This window comes from Brachionichthys hirsutus, chromosome 9 (assembly GCF_040956055.1).
Source record: "Brachionichthys hirsutus isolate HB-005 chromosome 9, CSIRO-AGI_Bhir_v1, whole genome shotgun sequence".
Taxonomy (NCBI): Eukaryota; Metazoa; Chordata; class Actinopteri; order Lophiiformes; family Brachionichthyidae; genus Brachionichthys; species Brachionichthys hirsutus.
The window spans coordinates 5,232,874-5,250,805 of NC_090905.1; the positions used below are offsets into that span (position 1 = coordinate 5,232,874).

Here is a 17,932-nt window from a genome sequence, read left to right on the forward strand (position 1 = left end):
GAAGTGCCTCAGGCTTGAGAGGTGGATGCACAGCGGAACTGGCAACCGAGGAGAATTTTACACCATGGAAGCACAAACCAACGCATCTTGCAACCTCCATAAGAGTAAAGGAGCTGGCATGTGGCTGTAAAAATCACCCCGGGAGTATCCAAGAGATAATGAGTGTCCAGGCGAGACTCCAGGAGGACCCAGTGAGATCTCAACTGCATCTTATTAGCCCCACACGGGACTCCCATCTAAGCTGCATTGGACCACGTGGCAGGAGAGCGTGGCGATCCCTCCACTCCCAGATTCTGCTTCATGCCGTTCTCTCTAAAACGCTGCCAGCCAAAGCAATTTATCTGGCAAGCACTTAGCCAGCGTGGCGCAGTGGGCCACATGGGGCCAGTGTGAGTTTTGTAAAGCACCTCACACCTCACTTTCCCTTTGTGTTCATTTTCCTCCATCACACATATCCTCATCCATCCATCTAAATCGCTGCTTTCTCTCTCTCTCTCTCGGCTGGCAGTTTTTAGAATAATACCCAGTGGCAGTTTACCCACACAGGGGCTTTTGCTCAGGTGGTTCTCCTCTGTGTGCTGATATCTGGGAACCATTTTGTGTGTGTGTGAAAGCAGTGGCCCCTTCTTGCATTGTTACAAAAGAGGTTTTTGATCTCGGGGAGCAAGGTTGCACGTGTTGCCCATTATTGACTTCCTCGCCCTGGAGTTTCTCAGCCATCTCTCTCTCTCCCTCTTGTTCACGGTCTCCCTCTTTAATCTTCTCCGCTTTCATATTTGCTTGCTCATTCTCTCTCTTTTTTCCGACTCTTCGCAGGAGGTCCAGAATCCACAGTGATTCAGGTTTGTAGGCAGACTGCAGATGGTGTTGTGCCGGGACAGGTGACAGTTATGCTGCTGGCTGCGTTGAAGCGAGCGGCTGTATTGATTCCAGACCAAAGACAAATAGCAGCCAGCGGCAATCATTTGCACAAATTCACTTCAATGCGTTTGCACTGCCAGACACAGTGAGGGGTTCAAAGGCCATTCAGTTAGATGTGAGGGAAATTAAAGAAAGCTTACTCCATCGTTCAGGCCACTGAGACAGCAATACAAACTCTATTCTAAACTGTATTTATTTATATATTCATTATACTATTCATACTATTATCAATAAATGAATTACAATAATGATATTGTAACCCTTTATACATACCGCAGAATCGGAAAATCCGCAATATATAATAATAATATAATGTACTTCAAGAAAATCTGCGATAGATTGAATCCGTGGAAAGTGAACCACAATATAGCGAGGGATGACTGCTTACCGGTAAACTAACTACTGATAATGACAAAACCGGGAAGGCACTAAATAAAATAAGGTTACTGCATATGTCCGCCAGTCCTTATAATTAAAGTAAACCCATCAAGGCATTTTGATCCACTTCATGGTAATATTTTAAGTATTTTGTGTGCTGGAGAAAATAAAAGGCACAAAAAGCCATCTTGCGATGTTAAATTTTTTAAAATCTTTTTCCTTGTCGTATGTTCAAGCCTTCCACCACGTTTCATAAAAAGCCATGAATCTGTTTTTGCGTTAATGCTGCTAAGACCAGCAGATAAACAAACAAACAACGGCGAACACATGAGCCGTTTGGCAGCGGGAAAAGGCAGCATTCAGTAAGTGGTTTCAACAAAGCGCTAAACTGTTGTGTTAGAAGACAGAATCAAGAATAACACCATCAAGTCACGAGAACATCTTTACAATACAAAGACAGAATAATTTTTCATGCATCAACAGAATAAGAATTATAATGCGTCTTGCTCTCGTAAATATTTTTGTCACGTTTCTCTCTCTGTTCCTGTGGTTTGTGGTTTATGTTGTCTTTGGCTCTATAAATACCCCCCCGGTCTCCAAAAGCCCTCCGTTTAACCGGGAGCACCTCTGCTCTGCTCTCACCTTTTTTCAATTTAATCTCGTCTTTCCACAAATCACCCTTTGGTCCTCGCTGAAGCATTTCCATGTGTTTTAAATTAGTCTGCACCCACAATCTTGCTCTTTGTGTTTGCCACACTTATTTCTCTGGAGCGTTGCTTGGCCTTTAGGAAGTCTGGCTCTCTGTCTGGCTTCATAGGTAAAGCAACAAATCGCAACTCTCGACATCCTTGGATCCCTGCCTTTCTTTCCGGAGGGTAAACAGGTTGGAAAAATATCAAATGCATCGGCTCTCAAAGTCCACAGATTAAGCTTTCTATTTACTCCCAACTAGAGTGCACTTACCTTCAGGTGCACAGAAAGTTTCTGCAGCCTAGTAATGATTAGCTGAAGGTATTTGAGAGGTGGCACTTTGAAAATCCACAATTTAAGTCAATGAGAAAATGACAAAAATGTTATTTAAGAGCAGCTGAGAAATTGTCCAAGATATTTTGGGTTAGATTAAGGGCCAAATTGAATGACAAAAACCACGCAGCTGGTTTACACACATGTTCTTGCATCTCGGTGACGCACCTGTTGGCGGGAGTGGAGAACACGCCCAGGATGATGTCCCTGCCGTGCATCCTGATGATGGGGCTGGTAGAATGGAGGAGGTTAAAGTAGAAGTGGGAATCGCCAGGGACGGAGCAGTTCAGACGGGCCTTCAGGAACGATGTCCACTGCTTCTCCAGAACACGCTGAGACCCACCATGGTCACGTTTACACACTCGAGCAACACGAGACACCACCACCTGTGAAGGCATAGAAAACTGACTTGCCAAATACTGACTGTTTATACTGTACGCGTTCAGATCAGAAATGACCTCAATGATTAACTGGGGAGTTGGGCTATAGTATAGAAGCGCTGCGCTTCATCTTCAAAAAGGCAGAGCTAATAGATGTTTTAAACACCGGGCTGATCGCTGCAGTGACGTGTGCATGTTGTCGGCTCAGTGGAAACTCTGTTTTGACAGATCATTGTTTTATGATGGTAAATGTCTAATCAATTATTCATGAAAATGTCAGTGCATCTCAAAATTGCTTCTTTGAACCCCCCCCCGCAATAGTTATGCTGTTTAAGTATCCATTTACTCGGCTCTCCGTAAATATATCCAAGCTCAAGTGAATATGTTTCCACAGATGTGAACAACCGATTCTTCTAGAGAAACAGGTTTTACAATGCTAATCGTGTTGCGCTAAAAAAAATAAAAAAAGAAGAAGCTTTTCTCAGATTAACACTGACATGAGTTGCTTGCTCAGACTGCAACTTGTTGGATCAGATCTGCCGACAGACAAATGTAAGGATGAAAGGTCAGTGAGAGGAGACCTGATATTGTCATCCAAATAACTGCAGAACACGAGACCAATGCATCAAATAACTGCATTTTAACAGCAAGTGCGTTTCACTTCTGCCTTTTCAAACGTCCCTCCGAACGGGCAGCGGCTCCTCCATGCGAGTGCTGAAAGCTCAGAAGAAAGGGGTGGACAAAATTTCATACCTTCTCCAGGTAATTGAACTCCATGGCTATCTCTCTGAAGAAGAAGTAGATGTGAGGGCCCCACTCCACAGCACTGACAAAGTAGGGCTCTAAAGAACAAAACAAAACAACAAAAAAAAGGTGAGAGAAGAAGGGGAAAGTGCAAAGGAGAGATCTGCGGAGAGGCAGAGGAGCTTAATTAAATATAGATGAACGATGAGAAAGCATACAGCAAACGGTGTCTCCATTTCCAAATGCATCATTCCCTCCCGCGACACCAGGGCGACGTGAGGGCAGTGAGAACGAGGCGCAGGCCATGCTTAATTTCATTACACGGTGAAAGGGGATTTCACACCAAACAATAAGCACATTATGCCTCCCCGATGCTCCAGAGAGATCTTCAGAATATTACAGCCAGGACCGGCGTGTGAGAGTGGGAATCATCTTGACTGTAGAATCGTCATCAATAGAAAGGACCGACAAACTGTCAGGATTGAGTCGCCAGAGAGACGTCGAGCTGCTGACTCAGCTGTATGCCGCCGGCTCTCACACACACAGACACACATCGATTCTACACCCTAAGTGATGTGTGCAGAACATCAGGCCAATGCATCAACAGCAGATGCACTCTGTGCACTTGTGTGTGTGTGTGTGTTAACGCACGGTATAAACACACTTAAACAGGCACACTGGAACTCGTGTAGGTACCTCTGAACCACTTGGAGTCATGCTTGATGGTGCGCAGAGCGGGACTGTCCCCGAGGCTGCGGTAAATCACGGCGTCGATGGCCAGGAAGTCCGTCACTGTGGCTGTAAACAAATTCCCCTCTGAAACACAAACCGAAGCACAAGAACGCTGCAGAGTAACTTCAAATAATCAATTTAGAGCGCGCGCGTTGTCACAATATCCCAGTGCTGCCTCATAAACAAAGGACCGCTCCAAAGGGTGCAATAATATAATTGCACATTTGCAGCAATTCTGAGATTATTAGTCTGGATTATCTGACATTAGTTAACGAGTAATGGCTTCTTAAGGGTACTATCAATTTCATTACACAGTACATAAGGATCTAAATATGATGATGAATAAAACTGGGAGAATCATGTTGAGATAGCCTGTTTGCGAGTTTGAAGATTTCATGTGGGGGGGTTAAATACAGGGGGTCGTTGTTTTACGACCACAATTGGATCCGAGGGTTTTGTCGTGAGCAGACTTGGTCGTAAATCGGCGCATGTTGAATTAAAGTAAGAATATTATGCTGCGTCATGTAACGTCGGCAAAAAAACGTGGGTGAGGCCGCAGAAACTGCCGTACGCTCGATTCACTCGCTCGCTTTCCGGCATGTTGTTAAAAACACGTCGTAAACAGACAACAACAAAAAACAACAACAGACCAGTGCGGTCAAAGAGTCGAAATGTCGCCGAAAAGTCGAACTGTCGCAAGTCAACAACGGCACGTAGTAACGATCAAAGCAATAGGTGCGTCTTACCTGCAAACAGAGCTACGTTGGCGTGTTTGGGGTCATAAGGGCACCTCGCCATCCCACTGACAGTGTCTCCTACCATCTCGAGAGTGTCTGCCTGTTACATCACACACACACACACACACACACACTCATCAACAGGCTCCAAACAATGCAAATTAATCTACAGCAGCATCGTGAAAACAAGTGACAAAGACCAACGGCAATTAAAGATTGTTACCCAAAGTGCAATCTAATGATTCACTGGTGGTAATTAGACCCATCTACAAGACACAGCCGTTCTCTCATGCATAAATAAAACAGGCAAGTACACACACACACACATACGCTAGTGCAAAGTCACACTCAAGTTTCAGTCTCTTATTCTAAAACATACCTGCATGCACGGTCAAATCTCAGCACACAAACACACACACGTTGCTACTCAGAGACTAATTCTCATCAACAGCTGAAATGTGTAGGTGTGATCATTTCATTAAAGATCAGCTATAAATAAAACGGTAGCTAGCATCACTAACTAGTCCCCAGAGAAACAGCCAGCCTCTCAGGTACAGACAGGTGCGTTAGACACTGTTAGAATGTCATCAGTGACTGACAAACAACGGGCCGTGTGCAGCTCACTGTTCCGCCACGTTTGAAACGAGAGACCGGAAATAACACTGAGCAGAAAAAAGACTTTGATCGTTGAAAGAATTTCTCTCTTGCTTCCTCCAGCGCCGCGCTGCCTTCATCTCTCGTCTAATTCTACAGAAGGATGTAATATCAGTCGATTCAATGACAATTTATGTGCAGTTTTTCTACCCCCAAGTTTGAAAATGTTACAGTATTTGAATAAGGCTGATTTGAAATTGGAGCTCAATCTGCTGCACGGTGGGAAAAAAAAGGAAAATCTGGTTCCGATTTGGATGGAGTTGAGGAAATATTCAAAGCGTGCTGTGTCTAATTGTTTGAGTTATGGCAATCAGCACTTCTGCTTTCAACTGGGGAATTACGTTTACGCTTTCTTCACCACTTCACTAAATGCAGCCAAGTCAGTCACATAAAGTTTCCTCTTCTGCATTCTCTGTGCTCACCCTGATTACAAGACTCACTAATTACATGATCGGCAACAAGAGGGATAAATAAGTCCCAGGAAGAATGGGTTCAGTGGATATCAATTGAAACTGAAACAATCAGCATTAGATATGACACATTGCTGTACCCAAGCCTGCACTGGTGGCTCGTCGCATGCTTTACTCACAGTGTAGTTGGCACAAAGTGGGTTGAAGGCGTTGGTTCCGCACGCAAACAAGCCTCCTTGTCTGCTGAGCAGCACCTTCATGAAATTGCGACATTCATCCTGCAGGAATAAATAGAGTGAAGTTAAAAGAGGGAGAGCTTAATATGCAGGAGGCTTAAAACTGAAGGGAAGAAATAGAAGAGGAGGCAAATAGAGCAAAAAAAAAAAAAAAAGGTTTGTTTTTCAAAGCTTGATTATCCAAACTGCTCTGTGAAATGAAGCTTTTCACTCGAATGACGTGTGGAATCATCACGCCATTAACGCTGTCAATCACGGCGACACAGTCTGAATGCAGATGCTTTCAGAGTCGGCCCTCTTTACGTGCAGACGTAGAGCTGCTGCTGCCGGCAGCCGCTAATCCAAACAGGCGTCAGGATCTCAGAACAGGCAACCTCTTTAAGAAGACTTTCTCCACTGCAAGGCGTCAAACTACAGCCAACTAGCTTCATGAATAATCACAGGTCTAATTTTAATTTCTCCATGTTTATTCTAGGTTTGTGAGTTTCTGATGACTTAAAGGGTCGGCTCATGTCCAAAGCAGTAATACATCTTCTAACCTGCAGTGCTGTTTATCCTACTGTAATGTTTGGATGTAAGTCATCACGATTCGATTTTGGCTGTAGAACCGTCTACCATCTCTCGGGTATAACGGAACTAGATGGAGCTTAACTTTGAGCTGAAAGGAGTGTGTGTGTGTACGTGCGTGTGTATGTGTGTGTGTGTGTGTGTGTGTGTGTGTGTGTGTGCGTGAGTGCCGCAAGTGAGTGGTGATCTGCAGAGAGTGGCTGTCGGCCAGCAACACCCTCCCCAAACTACTAGTGTCCCAGTCAGAATGGCACCAGCTCTGCCACACACACACACATACACACACACACACACCAGATGGGTTCTACTTCAAGAACACTGTTTGAACTGATGTCATTGGAAGGAGTAAGGCTGGAGCAGCAGGAGTGGTGGCGACAGCGGGTATGTCAAATGTCGGTCTGACACTCCACCCGACACCCCCATACGACTCCACCTTCCCCCCCGTCACTCCCTGCGGGGGTTCTTGTTTTTAAACAGCGAAAAGAAAGAAATCTGGAATGCAGAAAGTGTTTTCATGTGTGAGTACGTGTCGGGGTGCATGGGTTGTGTCAAGTCTGAGGTGTCAATCTCTAACGGTGCAGCACTATGTGACAAATCGAGGAGTGGCGGCGCCAGGATTTGCATGTGTATGTGACGTGTTCGTGCGTGTGTGTGTGTGTGTGTGCGTGTCGTGCATCTGTCTGTTTGTGCGTTTCTATGGATCACAGCACAGATGCATGCTCACGTGTAAGAATCATTTGCATGCCGTTTGTCGCGGGGTTGCAGTCTGTCAGCCTGGTCAGTCGAAAAGCCAGATGAAGAGCTCTTAATAACAACCCTGTCCGGCTGCCAGCGTCTCAGAGAGAGGAGCCAAAACACTGTACAAATCTACATCATGACTACAGGGTGAAAACAAGGGTTGCATCCTTTGTAGTATTCCAGTCATTGCGATTTGATTCCAGCGTTTCCTTCCATTCATCATTATCCCTCTGTTCCAGAAGAAGCAACGCTGCAACTCCAGGGATTTATTCAAGTAACAAATGAGTCAGAAGTTTGATTTTTATTATGCTTTCCACATAAAGAATGAAACCATTTCTACACGTTCAAGCAGTAAATCAATTAAATCCCCAGTTCTATCTACATTTAAATGCTGCATCTCGTTCTCCCCTCTGCTACCCTCCCTCTTCTCTGATCTCTTTCAGCCTGGGTAGAGCCAGACAAAATGCCACCTGTGCAGGCTGGCAAGCCTTCTCAAGACCCAAACGACTGCAGGCCTCCTCCCCATCTTACTCCTGCTCCTCCTCCTGCTCCTCTCACTGACAGAGACTAGGCTCTGAAAAATTCATCTGCAGCTCTGGGGGCAAATGTGGATGGAGATACAAAGCTGGAGCGACTCATATCTGTCAGGGGAAAGTTTGCATATGTGAATACGCATTTACACGATCTAGAATTATAGGTATTACACAGGCTGCATGCTTTTAATTAGGTTTGGCTCTTTATGCAGATGTCGGCCAAACTAGTTCTACGTCACAGACGTTCATCAAGCAAGTCCCTGTCTCAGTTTCTTAGAACTGAAATAGACATTTTCCTCGTGAACACCAAGAGCCTTCACAGAAACATAAATGGAAATCATCACACACAGTCAGCGGATCAACAAGTTCCCTGTTGCTACAACACATCTGCTCAAAATGACCTGCAGCAGTCAGACACCATTAAAACTGAGGAGACGCCACACTCTGCATCTGCTTTCCATCGTTTGTCCGGAATTTAACCTTTACGCTGACATGATAAACAACGTTTCATTCGGCCTACACCTGAGCCCAATGTTTGTTTTAATGATCAAACTTCATCCAAAAAAAAAAAGCCTAAATGAGCATCATTTTTTACCTCTGGCAACAATCAGCATTCCTCTGTTCAGGCTAAGCCAAATACAAAACAGATTCATACATCATAAAATCTTCTGCTCGTTTTTCCTGCTTTAAGAGTATAACCACAGCATTTTTCTAAGGCTCATAAAAGTTATCACGATGACCTGTTTTTAGTAACGCTGTTACAATAGCAGCCATCTAAGGCAGTACATCAGGGGGTCGTATTTAGCAGGCTGCTCCTCTAAATCTCAAAAACTTTCCATTGCATGCCTGGCTGGTCCCCTGATGTTAGCAACCAGGGAGAAGAGAGCAATGCTCTGCCAAGAGCCGCCATTGAGCCAGAACTCTCCCACTCGCACGCACGCACGCACACACACACACACACACACACACACACACACACGCACACACAGGTTTGGCAGGCCTTCTTCGCTCCTCATTAACAACAAGCAAGTCATTTCCAGAAAAATCCCTGATGCACTATTTTGACAGCATTAACTCTTTGACAGGAAGAACCTGTGTGTTTATGCTGGTGTGTGTGTGTGTGTGTAGAGGACAAATGAACAGCGATACCAAATTAGTAGTAATGTGTTTTTTCAGTCTTGCTTGTCCCTGTGATACCCTTCCTCTCTGTTGGTAATCCTAACTGACCGTAGCACAGGCCACTAACAGATGGAAGGACGGGAATAAAAGCGAGAAAGAGAAAGTGCAGATAATAGAGATGAAGGAAAAATACAGAGAAAAGGGGGAGAAAGTGAAGGACAGAGGAACAGAGATGAAGAAGAGCAAGTGCAGCCATGTGGCAATCCCAGCGATGGAACCGACCTTCATTCTGCGGGTCACCTGAGCTCCACTCTCTGGTGGAAACAGACACACACACACACACACACACCAGACAGTCACACACGAACACTGTTCCAACCCCTGATCACCCTCAAACTGTTCTGGATAGCCGACAATGTGCAGATGCAAAGCTGCAATTTGGTGGCAAATTGTCTTTTGTGGAGAATATGTTTAATATTTGACAGTTGCCTGGAGGATCACTGCGAATGCAGGAAGAGGGGAAAAGCACACTTTGGTAAGTATTTTGAGATAAATCCCTTTTATTCGTTAAAGCATATTAGCCTCCCTGATAAGTGGTGTTCATAAGGCTACACAGCAGTTTAGTCCCAATTCCTTGCATTTTCTTCTCATCATGCATGGAAACTACTCTCTATTAAGCATAGTCATGAGTTCTACTGTTTATTATTTCCACTCTTATTTTACCCCACATTTAAGGTCTAACCAAGGGATGGCTCTCAGTTGAATCTGAATCCAGATCATAACAGCACAATTGACTGCTTTATGAATTGTGTCAAAAAGATTCATTTGAATGAATTTTGTCCCAGAATCAGCAAAATTCTTAAAGGTGGAAAATAAATAAATACAAGAGTCATCTGACATGTGTCCTTCTGACCCTGACAAAAACACTGTTTAGAAAATGCAGCGTGCGGTATATCCCCCATTCCTTTGGAAGGCCTGGATATATGCTACAGAGAAGAAGTGTTACCTAAAAAATAATCCTTCCATGAAAATAATAAGTACAAAAAAAAAAAAAAATCCTCGGCTCATCCAGCCCAGTAGAAGCATTTAGGTCAGGCGCTTGAAAACCCTGAGATCCTCAGAGAGTGCTATCAATTCAATATTGATCATACAATCTCACTAAGTGGTACTTGTAATGATGCCCAGCCGCTCTATATGGAGCCGCCTTTGTTTGCATGTCCGTGCCACGCTGGATATGGCCTGATGTGTTGGCAGAGCGCCATCCTCACCGAGCATCCGAATCTCACGCTATTGCTGTCGTCGTCTTTTTAAAAAGGAAGAGAGGGGGTAAGCAGTGAAACAATTAAGGGGAGGGAGCGACAACGACGAGAAAAGGGCGTAAAGCACGAGCGTTAAAGAGACAACGAGTGACTGACAGTCACATTCATCAGCAACACGAGCCTGGAAAAAGTCAAAAGAATCAGGATATTGGATTTTCAGTCTAATTAGGGTGAATACTACGTCCTTTGTCTTCAACCATGCAGAAACATTTAATTAGTAAACCAATTATGAAGTAGCGAACGTGAGACAACCAGCCCCCCCGAGAATAATAGGACATTTTCAGGAGTTGAAGTTGGGGGGGGGGGATGCAGAGAAAAACATGAATATGTATGAACACAGTTCACACAACGTATGTGAGAATCATTGATCCCACCTACATGTGTGTGTGAAAGGCCCGTTTTGTGTGTTTTGTGTGTAAGCATGCATTAGAGTGAGCGTAATGGCAACAGCAGGGCACATAAACACTTCAGCGATCAAATGCATTTCAAAGCAAAAAGCCCTGCAGTAAACACTATACTTGGCAATTACATCACAACACGAGAGCGATGCAACATTTGCATCATAGCATCAAAACATATCTTGATATTTATCGCTGGAAAATGGCCATATAATCCAATATGATGAGAAAGAGGCTTTACATAACTTCAATTCTGGGAAGATTATTGAGCTAAACCTTCCCAAGCAAAATATTTTGGAACAAGGAATTCTACGACATCAAACTGTATCGTGCATGATGACCCATGCGCCGGCGCCGGCATGCAGCTGACGACACAGCTTCCAGCTGACGGTGTTTAAATATTGTACTTTTGAGTTGAACAAAGCGTACTTAAGTAAATTGCTGTATGTTCATTTTCATGGCTGTAGTTAGTGCTGTTGTTTTACATGATATTTTTAGATATGTGTCCCCTCATACGGCTGCCATGATTTAAAAATTGGCATAACTTTATTCATAATCGTATCTATAAAAAAAAAAAGTGACTTGAAAAACCCCTGCTGGATGTTTTTGTGGGTAAAAGCAAATGCACACAGGAAGTCATTCATTGACATGGGCCAGAGCCCAGAGAGCTGACTGGGAGGACCTGGCAGCGCTCTTATCGTGCTCACATTGTGATTCACTCAGCCATTAGGGGGGAAAAGAACTTTCATATCTCATTCAGCCTCACAGCTCTCCTCGGGGCTGGCCAACAGGGACCCCCCCCCCCCCACCCCAGCCCTTTCCTTTTCCTTCCCTTCTTTATTTAACCCTTCTCCTCGCTCCCCGCCATCCCCTCAGCCTAGGTTTTTGTCGCCATCCCCTCATCTCCATTGTGTCATCTGTGTTCTCCCGGTGTGTTAAATAAATCGTTTTCTTTTTTTATTTGCCCCGAGGGGACGGAGCCCATGTTTCTGCCACTAACCACAACCATCATCGCTACACACACACACACACACACACCCACACGTAGACAATGAACATGGGCTGTTTATGTGAGGCAGAGAGTAGCTTGGGATGTGTGTTGTGGAGATGCAAGAGGTATTCAGGCGTGGGCTGGTGGCTGCCGGGACGCCCCATCTTGTCCTGACGGCCTCCGCTTCCCAACGCCCACCTGCATTTTCCGAGGGCACAATCCATGTTGGTGGAACAAGCTAGAGAGAGTGTGTGTGTGTGTGTGTGTGTGTGTGTGTGTGTGTGTGGGGGGGGGGGGGGTTGTGCTGTGCATGTGTGTATGTGAGGGGGGACAACAATACATGGTCAAACATCCCTTTCTCCTTGAGTGGGTGCCAGGAGGCATGCTAGTTAGTTGAGAACTAAATTCCATGGAGGTAGGTTAAATTTGTTCTGTAATAATTGTGTATAGGAATGAGATATAGTGGAAGACAAAAGCTCAGAGAGATTGGGCATGAAGCCAATCTGAAATTCTACAGTCTGCATGGAGGCATTACGCAGATTTCATGCTCCCTTGCATCCACAATGTATCTCAGGATGCAACGAGACATTGTTGACTAGTTTGAGAAACAACCCAGAAGTTCACCTCAAAATTCAATAATATATAGTGAAGAACATTTAAATGAGGTTGAGTTAATTAAAAAATCAATAAATAGAGATGTTATGCTACGAATGATGTCAGAGAAAAGCCACAGGTTTGTATTAGTGGTTATTTTATGTCCCGCCATTCTAGTTTTAAACTTTTACATGGTTAAAAGTCTCTTTTCTTTGTTAGAGGAAAAGAGCGAGTATTTTGGTGTGTGTTAAACTCCGCCAGGAGCACATACATGAAGGCTATAAGTCCTTTGTCGCATGCCCCCTCCCCCCATCCTTAGTCTTGCTTTACCGTTTATATATTCAGATGTCCTATTACACATTAAAAAAAAAAAAGACTAAAAATGTCATTATTTATAAAGGTGCTATTTAAAGCAGCTATAATTAATATGCACATTGATTTACAAAGAGACCGCATTAGGAAATTGGTGGTTCAAAGAGTTGAAATATAATTGGACTCCATCGCCATGAAACATTAAGGTCACATTTACTTTTATGGCCTGTAGTTTAGTCTGCTGAAATAATTTCAGTGGCTAGCCAATGAGAAAAACATCCCACAGCTAAATATCCAAATGTTTCACGCAAAGATTGATATAGAACAAAAGAATTGGAGAAAGAAGGAGCGAGAATATTGGACATTAGCCAAGTAGACAGGAGCTCTAAAGGAAAGAGCATTTTGAGTTTTGCTGCATCAACTTCTCAGGGGGGGATAATATTTCAGTGTTATGTTTACAGGTTGTGCAACTGACCTCATGTGAGCAGAAATCAATTAGTCCAGGTTGAATCAGCTGTTTTAATAAAGAAGCTGGTGAAGCAGACAGGCTCACCTCATGCTTGCCCTTCATCCTGCAGATCCTGATGTCATTCTTGTTTGACTCCCATGTTCTTTTCTACACACACACATAAAAAAAAAAACATCCACTACTAGTTACTTCAATATTATTAGCATTTCTCTAACGTAGAAAATGACAGTTTTCAATGAGGAATATTACAACCAACGAAAAGGTTGCGGCTGTCCATATAGAAAATGCTCACCTTGCTGTAGAACATTTCGTCTCCTGCAACGAAGTCCAACTCCACGCGGAAAAGGTCATCCCTGGCGAGAGACAGAGAGCCATAACTTAAGAGTGGCGCTCAGCCAAAACAGCACTATCCAAAGCTAAAGTTAAGGCACAATGCTGCACTGGATGAACCGTGAGTGCCATGTGCAGCAACGATATTATTGCTAGCTCAGTCAGGACAGTGCAGGTCGATGAGGATTTCTTTTTTTGGATGAAATCCAGGCAGCCTATTAAATACCTGCTTGGAGTACGCATATCTCCACTGAATATCAAATCTGCATGGTTTTACTGCTGGATCATTCCGTGCTTGCAGCCATGTAATGCTTACATATTAGAAAACATCTATTGGCTTAAAGTTGATCAGACCTTCAGAGACGAGGGAGTAGCTTTACAATGGCTCCCAATATATTTGACAAATGGCAGCAGACTGCATAATGAAGTCTCGTATTCCCCCTGTCGTTGGCTTCAGCTCATAAAACTCGCCCTGCTGGACTGAATTTGCTCCTAACACCACAGCGGTATTTCTCAGTACCTTTCGAAGGTATAGGAAATTAAATGAATGGATGTTTTAATCAAGTTTTTATTCTGACGCTTACATACCCTCACTGCCTATCCATGGTCAAACACCAAGCAGGTGTTCATCACACATCCCAAACACTGCCGCCTCGCACTGTAATCCATGTATGATTCAGCAGTGACCTTCGATGTTGCTGAGAAAATGCCAGAGTCGGGCTATGAAGATAAAAGCTGTCATTTGCATACTGATCAAGGTGTTGGTATCTGCTGGGATGGATTTGAAGCTTGGGCTTCATCTAAGCAAAGAGCTGAGCTCTGAATGCGCTAATCTGTAAATCTGCCATAGCAGTGTTATTGCTGCAGTATTGATCCTATCTCTGATCCAGCTCTGCCGCCCATCTGTGCTGCATGTTCTCTTAGTTTCTCCATTTTCTTTCATAATAGGGAAGTGTGCTTCCATGCCCTGCTCATGTGAGGGTCCTTACCGCTTGAATGTGTGCGACAGTGTGAATTTGCATGCCTTTTTTTCCTGAAAGAGAGGACCGTGAAGATGATGAGAGTACAGGTAGGACATAACCCCTGAATAATTCATCCCCACTTTCTGTTGTGCTTTTGAAGATTCTGCAGCCAGGCATGGAGGGAAGTGGACAAACTGAGCAAAAAGACAACAACAGTGCACTGTTGCATCTGTGGGTCAACTGGTATGTTTAGTACCACTAACTGGGTGGCATCTATGCTGTGGGAGCTGAACAGACTGAGGCATGATTTGTGCCTCTTACACATTTGTCATACACACAGAAATCAAATGTTAACTAACATCATGATCATAAACATTTCAACCAGCAGTGTTATTTGTAGCCGTGCTTGTAGCAATCAGGGACTATTTAACGAGCACCTTTCAGTCGAACGGGTAAACCAACATGCATCTCAATCAATTAGTCCACTTAATATTTAATTAGCATATGCTTCAGCCCCAGAGCACACAGGGGAAGGGTGGCCTGTCATAAAAACATAATCAGGCATTGTAGAAACCTATATTAAAATGAAATGGCATTAACAGAGCTACTGAACAGAGTTTATAATGTGTATATATCACATTTTATTTTTCATATAGTTTCTGGGCTTTAATAGCTGCAGTGAGCCTAACTGTGCTGACAGACACACAGAGCACAAGGACAGCAACCAGATGTAATCTGCCTCCTCCGGTCACCTCGCCAGGCATCTTCACCACCTGCACCGGGAACTAATGCCAGGGACAGCTCTCTCACAGTCATTACACGTTCTCTCCTCAATTTGAGTGCTAATCATTGCACAGGCCAAGTTCACCATAACAGAACTTAAATAGAAAAATAAACAAGCAGCGCTGCCCAATCACACGTAAATTGTCAAATGATATCCCAGGGCGAGGGGGGGTGCGGATAATTGTCCCGATCATTTGGAAGATGCGAAGCAGACAGTCCTATCTCTGTAAACGTATAAATGCTGCAGTGACTCCCGAGTGCACGGCTGCACGATGAAAAGAGCGACGCTGATCGCTGATGTTCCCATTTATTATTTATCCTACTCACTCTGAATTTGTCGCCCTAGAATACCCTTTCATGAAACCCTAACAAATTGGGAAGATTAAGTGATGGAGAAGTGAAAGATACAAAACGCTTGCTTGATGCACCTTGCTTAAAAGGTTAGGGTTTAAACGCACGTCAGATAGTGGCGTAGGCCAAAAATCGGGGGCATAATCTCATCTGGGCTGCTTCAGTGTCACCTCAGCATTAACATAATGAATATAGAACCAGGACTCCGAGGCAGAGTGGCTGGCAGCCAGAACTGTTGCCTCTGATAGTGCAGAGGAGGGAGAATTATTTACGCTGTTGCTCGCCTTTCTCTTTCCATCTCTTCTCCCGCCTTCCAGGTTGTTCGAATGATGCAAAGCCAGTGGCTTGTGTGTTTTTGTTTTGTTCACACTCTTGTTAGTGAATTTAATCTGCAGTGGATTTAGCAGGTTACAATTCAGAGAAAGGAGTAGCATGTGAGCAGTGTAAAGCTGCCATTATTATTCATGGTGCAGGATGTACACGTAGCCTCGAATGGCCTTGTCTCATTATATTAGGTCTGAACTCACACTGAACAAATCTGCTTGTAAAAGCACAAATCAAAAATCTCCTATTGCCTTCTTTTCTTCTGGCTTCATGTATATGTGTGTGCATGATGTGCGCGTGACGGAGGTCTTATTTCACGAGCACCTCTGACCCACTATGACCTGACTGATACCAAGTCAGCACGGAAGCAAGAGAAACTGTCGACATGTCCTATTTCTGACTTGTCCTGCTCATTAACTTTCTCCTTTTGGCCTGCAAAACAACAGCTGACTCAAGATAAAGTCTTTATATATATATATATACACACACAATTTCTACTTTTCTTAAGAAAGCTGAGCTAAAGAGAAAGAGAAGAAAACAAAAACCCAGGACAGTTACCCAGTCATTTTATGGAGGAGGACCCTGAATAACTCTTCCTCCCGACACCGCAGCCAAAACGGTATGTAAATAATGGTTATATTTACTTTTACTATGCCTTCGTTTCTCATACTATTTACACTTTTATGTGTTATCCGTTGTCTATATACACATAGTTATATAACTGTAGGCATGTAAATGGGCATTTATGTGGTGCATAAGAACGGATTAATCTAGTTTCCATTATTTCTTATGGGAAATATAGTTTTGGTTTTTGAACAAATCAGTTTTCAAACAGTAATACGGAACAAATTATGTTCGACTACCGAGTTTCCACTGTAACGGGAAGTATTCATGTCCCAGTTTGAGACAGAATTGACTATGTTTAGCTTTCTTTTCCGATTAATGTGACTTAGACCAGGAGAATGTTTTATTTGTAGACAGACACTGCTAAAGTCTTATTGCACTCATTTTAATAATAGTAGAGTGATTGTTAATTAAGAGAATTATTCAGTCATAGTTCAATATCAGAAATTTAAAACATTTATCCATTTATCTTAAATTACGGCAGTATCATTTGTGTAATTGTCCGAGCGCATCCACTTTGTCCTTCCCTGAATGCCAAACACTATCCTAATCAAGAGCGCTCAAATTACAGAATATGGTGCAGAAGCAGAGTCCGTCATGTGGGTCCATGTAGACGTCGTCTCCTGTGTGTTTGTGTCTCTTTAACCTGCTCTGTACGCTACGCTTTCCCTGCTAGCTGCTCTACAGCAGCCAGCGTCTCCGTGTCCGTCTGCCGCGAGGCATTTGAACCGCGAGGCATTTGACCGCCTAATGACCTCCCCGGTGACCTTTCAGGTCAGCGTCTGTGGGGTAATAAACTGGGCCACATCCAACCTGGAAGTCAGTCAAAGTACTTTCAGTTTCCACCTAATGCACGTACGCACACACACACACACACTTAGATGAAGAAAAAAAAAACCTCTTGTGCTTTATCTAAAGCTGATGAGTTAATAAGGAATCGGCTTTGTTCCTTTGGTTGCATTGGCAATAGGCTAACACTTTCCAATTGGTTCATATTTGTGTGGATTAGCCTTTTGGGTTGAGAAACTCAGCATCCATAGACGCTCATTCTGACAGCCACCAAATGGGCTTAAAACAACAAAGTGCTTCAATCTCCCTTTCACCAGCGTATACATCGCTTCTTTCATGTAGCAAGGATGGGAGGAGGACGGGAGGACGGGAGGACGGGAGGAGGACGGGGAGCGGCGGCTGCTCTCAGCACGAGCCTGGGGCAGAGATTTAGCAGCGCTTGCAGTCTGAGAAGCAGCTATGCTAATGGTGACAGGATTTGGGGATGAGTGCGGCGTCTTATCAGGCCATGCAC

The 17,932-nt window shown here is 43.9% G+C and overlaps 1 protein-coding gene across 1 annotated transcript in view; it reads right to left on the bottom strand.

Annotated features, from left to right (window-relative positions):
- sema6bb (sema domain, transmembrane domain (TM), and cytoplasmic domain, (semaphorin) 6Bb) overlaps positions 1 to 17,932 on the bottom strand; it is a 94,282-nt gene that overhangs the window by 28,134 nt on the left and 48,216 nt on the right. The window contains exons 4-10 of the mRNA XM_068743103.1: positions 13,548 to 13,608; positions 13,340 to 13,402; positions 6,159 to 6,257; positions 4,925 to 5,015; positions 4,143 to 4,262; positions 3,456 to 3,544; positions 2,491 to 2,708 (exon numbers count right to left, since the gene is read on the bottom strand). Of these exons, the coding sequence (XP_068599204.1) occupies positions 2,491 to 2,708; positions 3,456 to 3,544; positions 4,143 to 4,262; positions 4,925 to 5,015; positions 6,159 to 6,257; positions 13,340 to 13,402; positions 13,548 to 13,608 (741 nt within the window). The remainder of the gene's footprint in view (positions 1 to 2,490; positions 2,709 to 3,455; positions 3,545 to 4,142; positions 4,263 to 4,924; positions 5,016 to 6,158; positions 6,258 to 13,339; positions 13,403 to 13,547; positions 13,609 to 17,932) is intronic.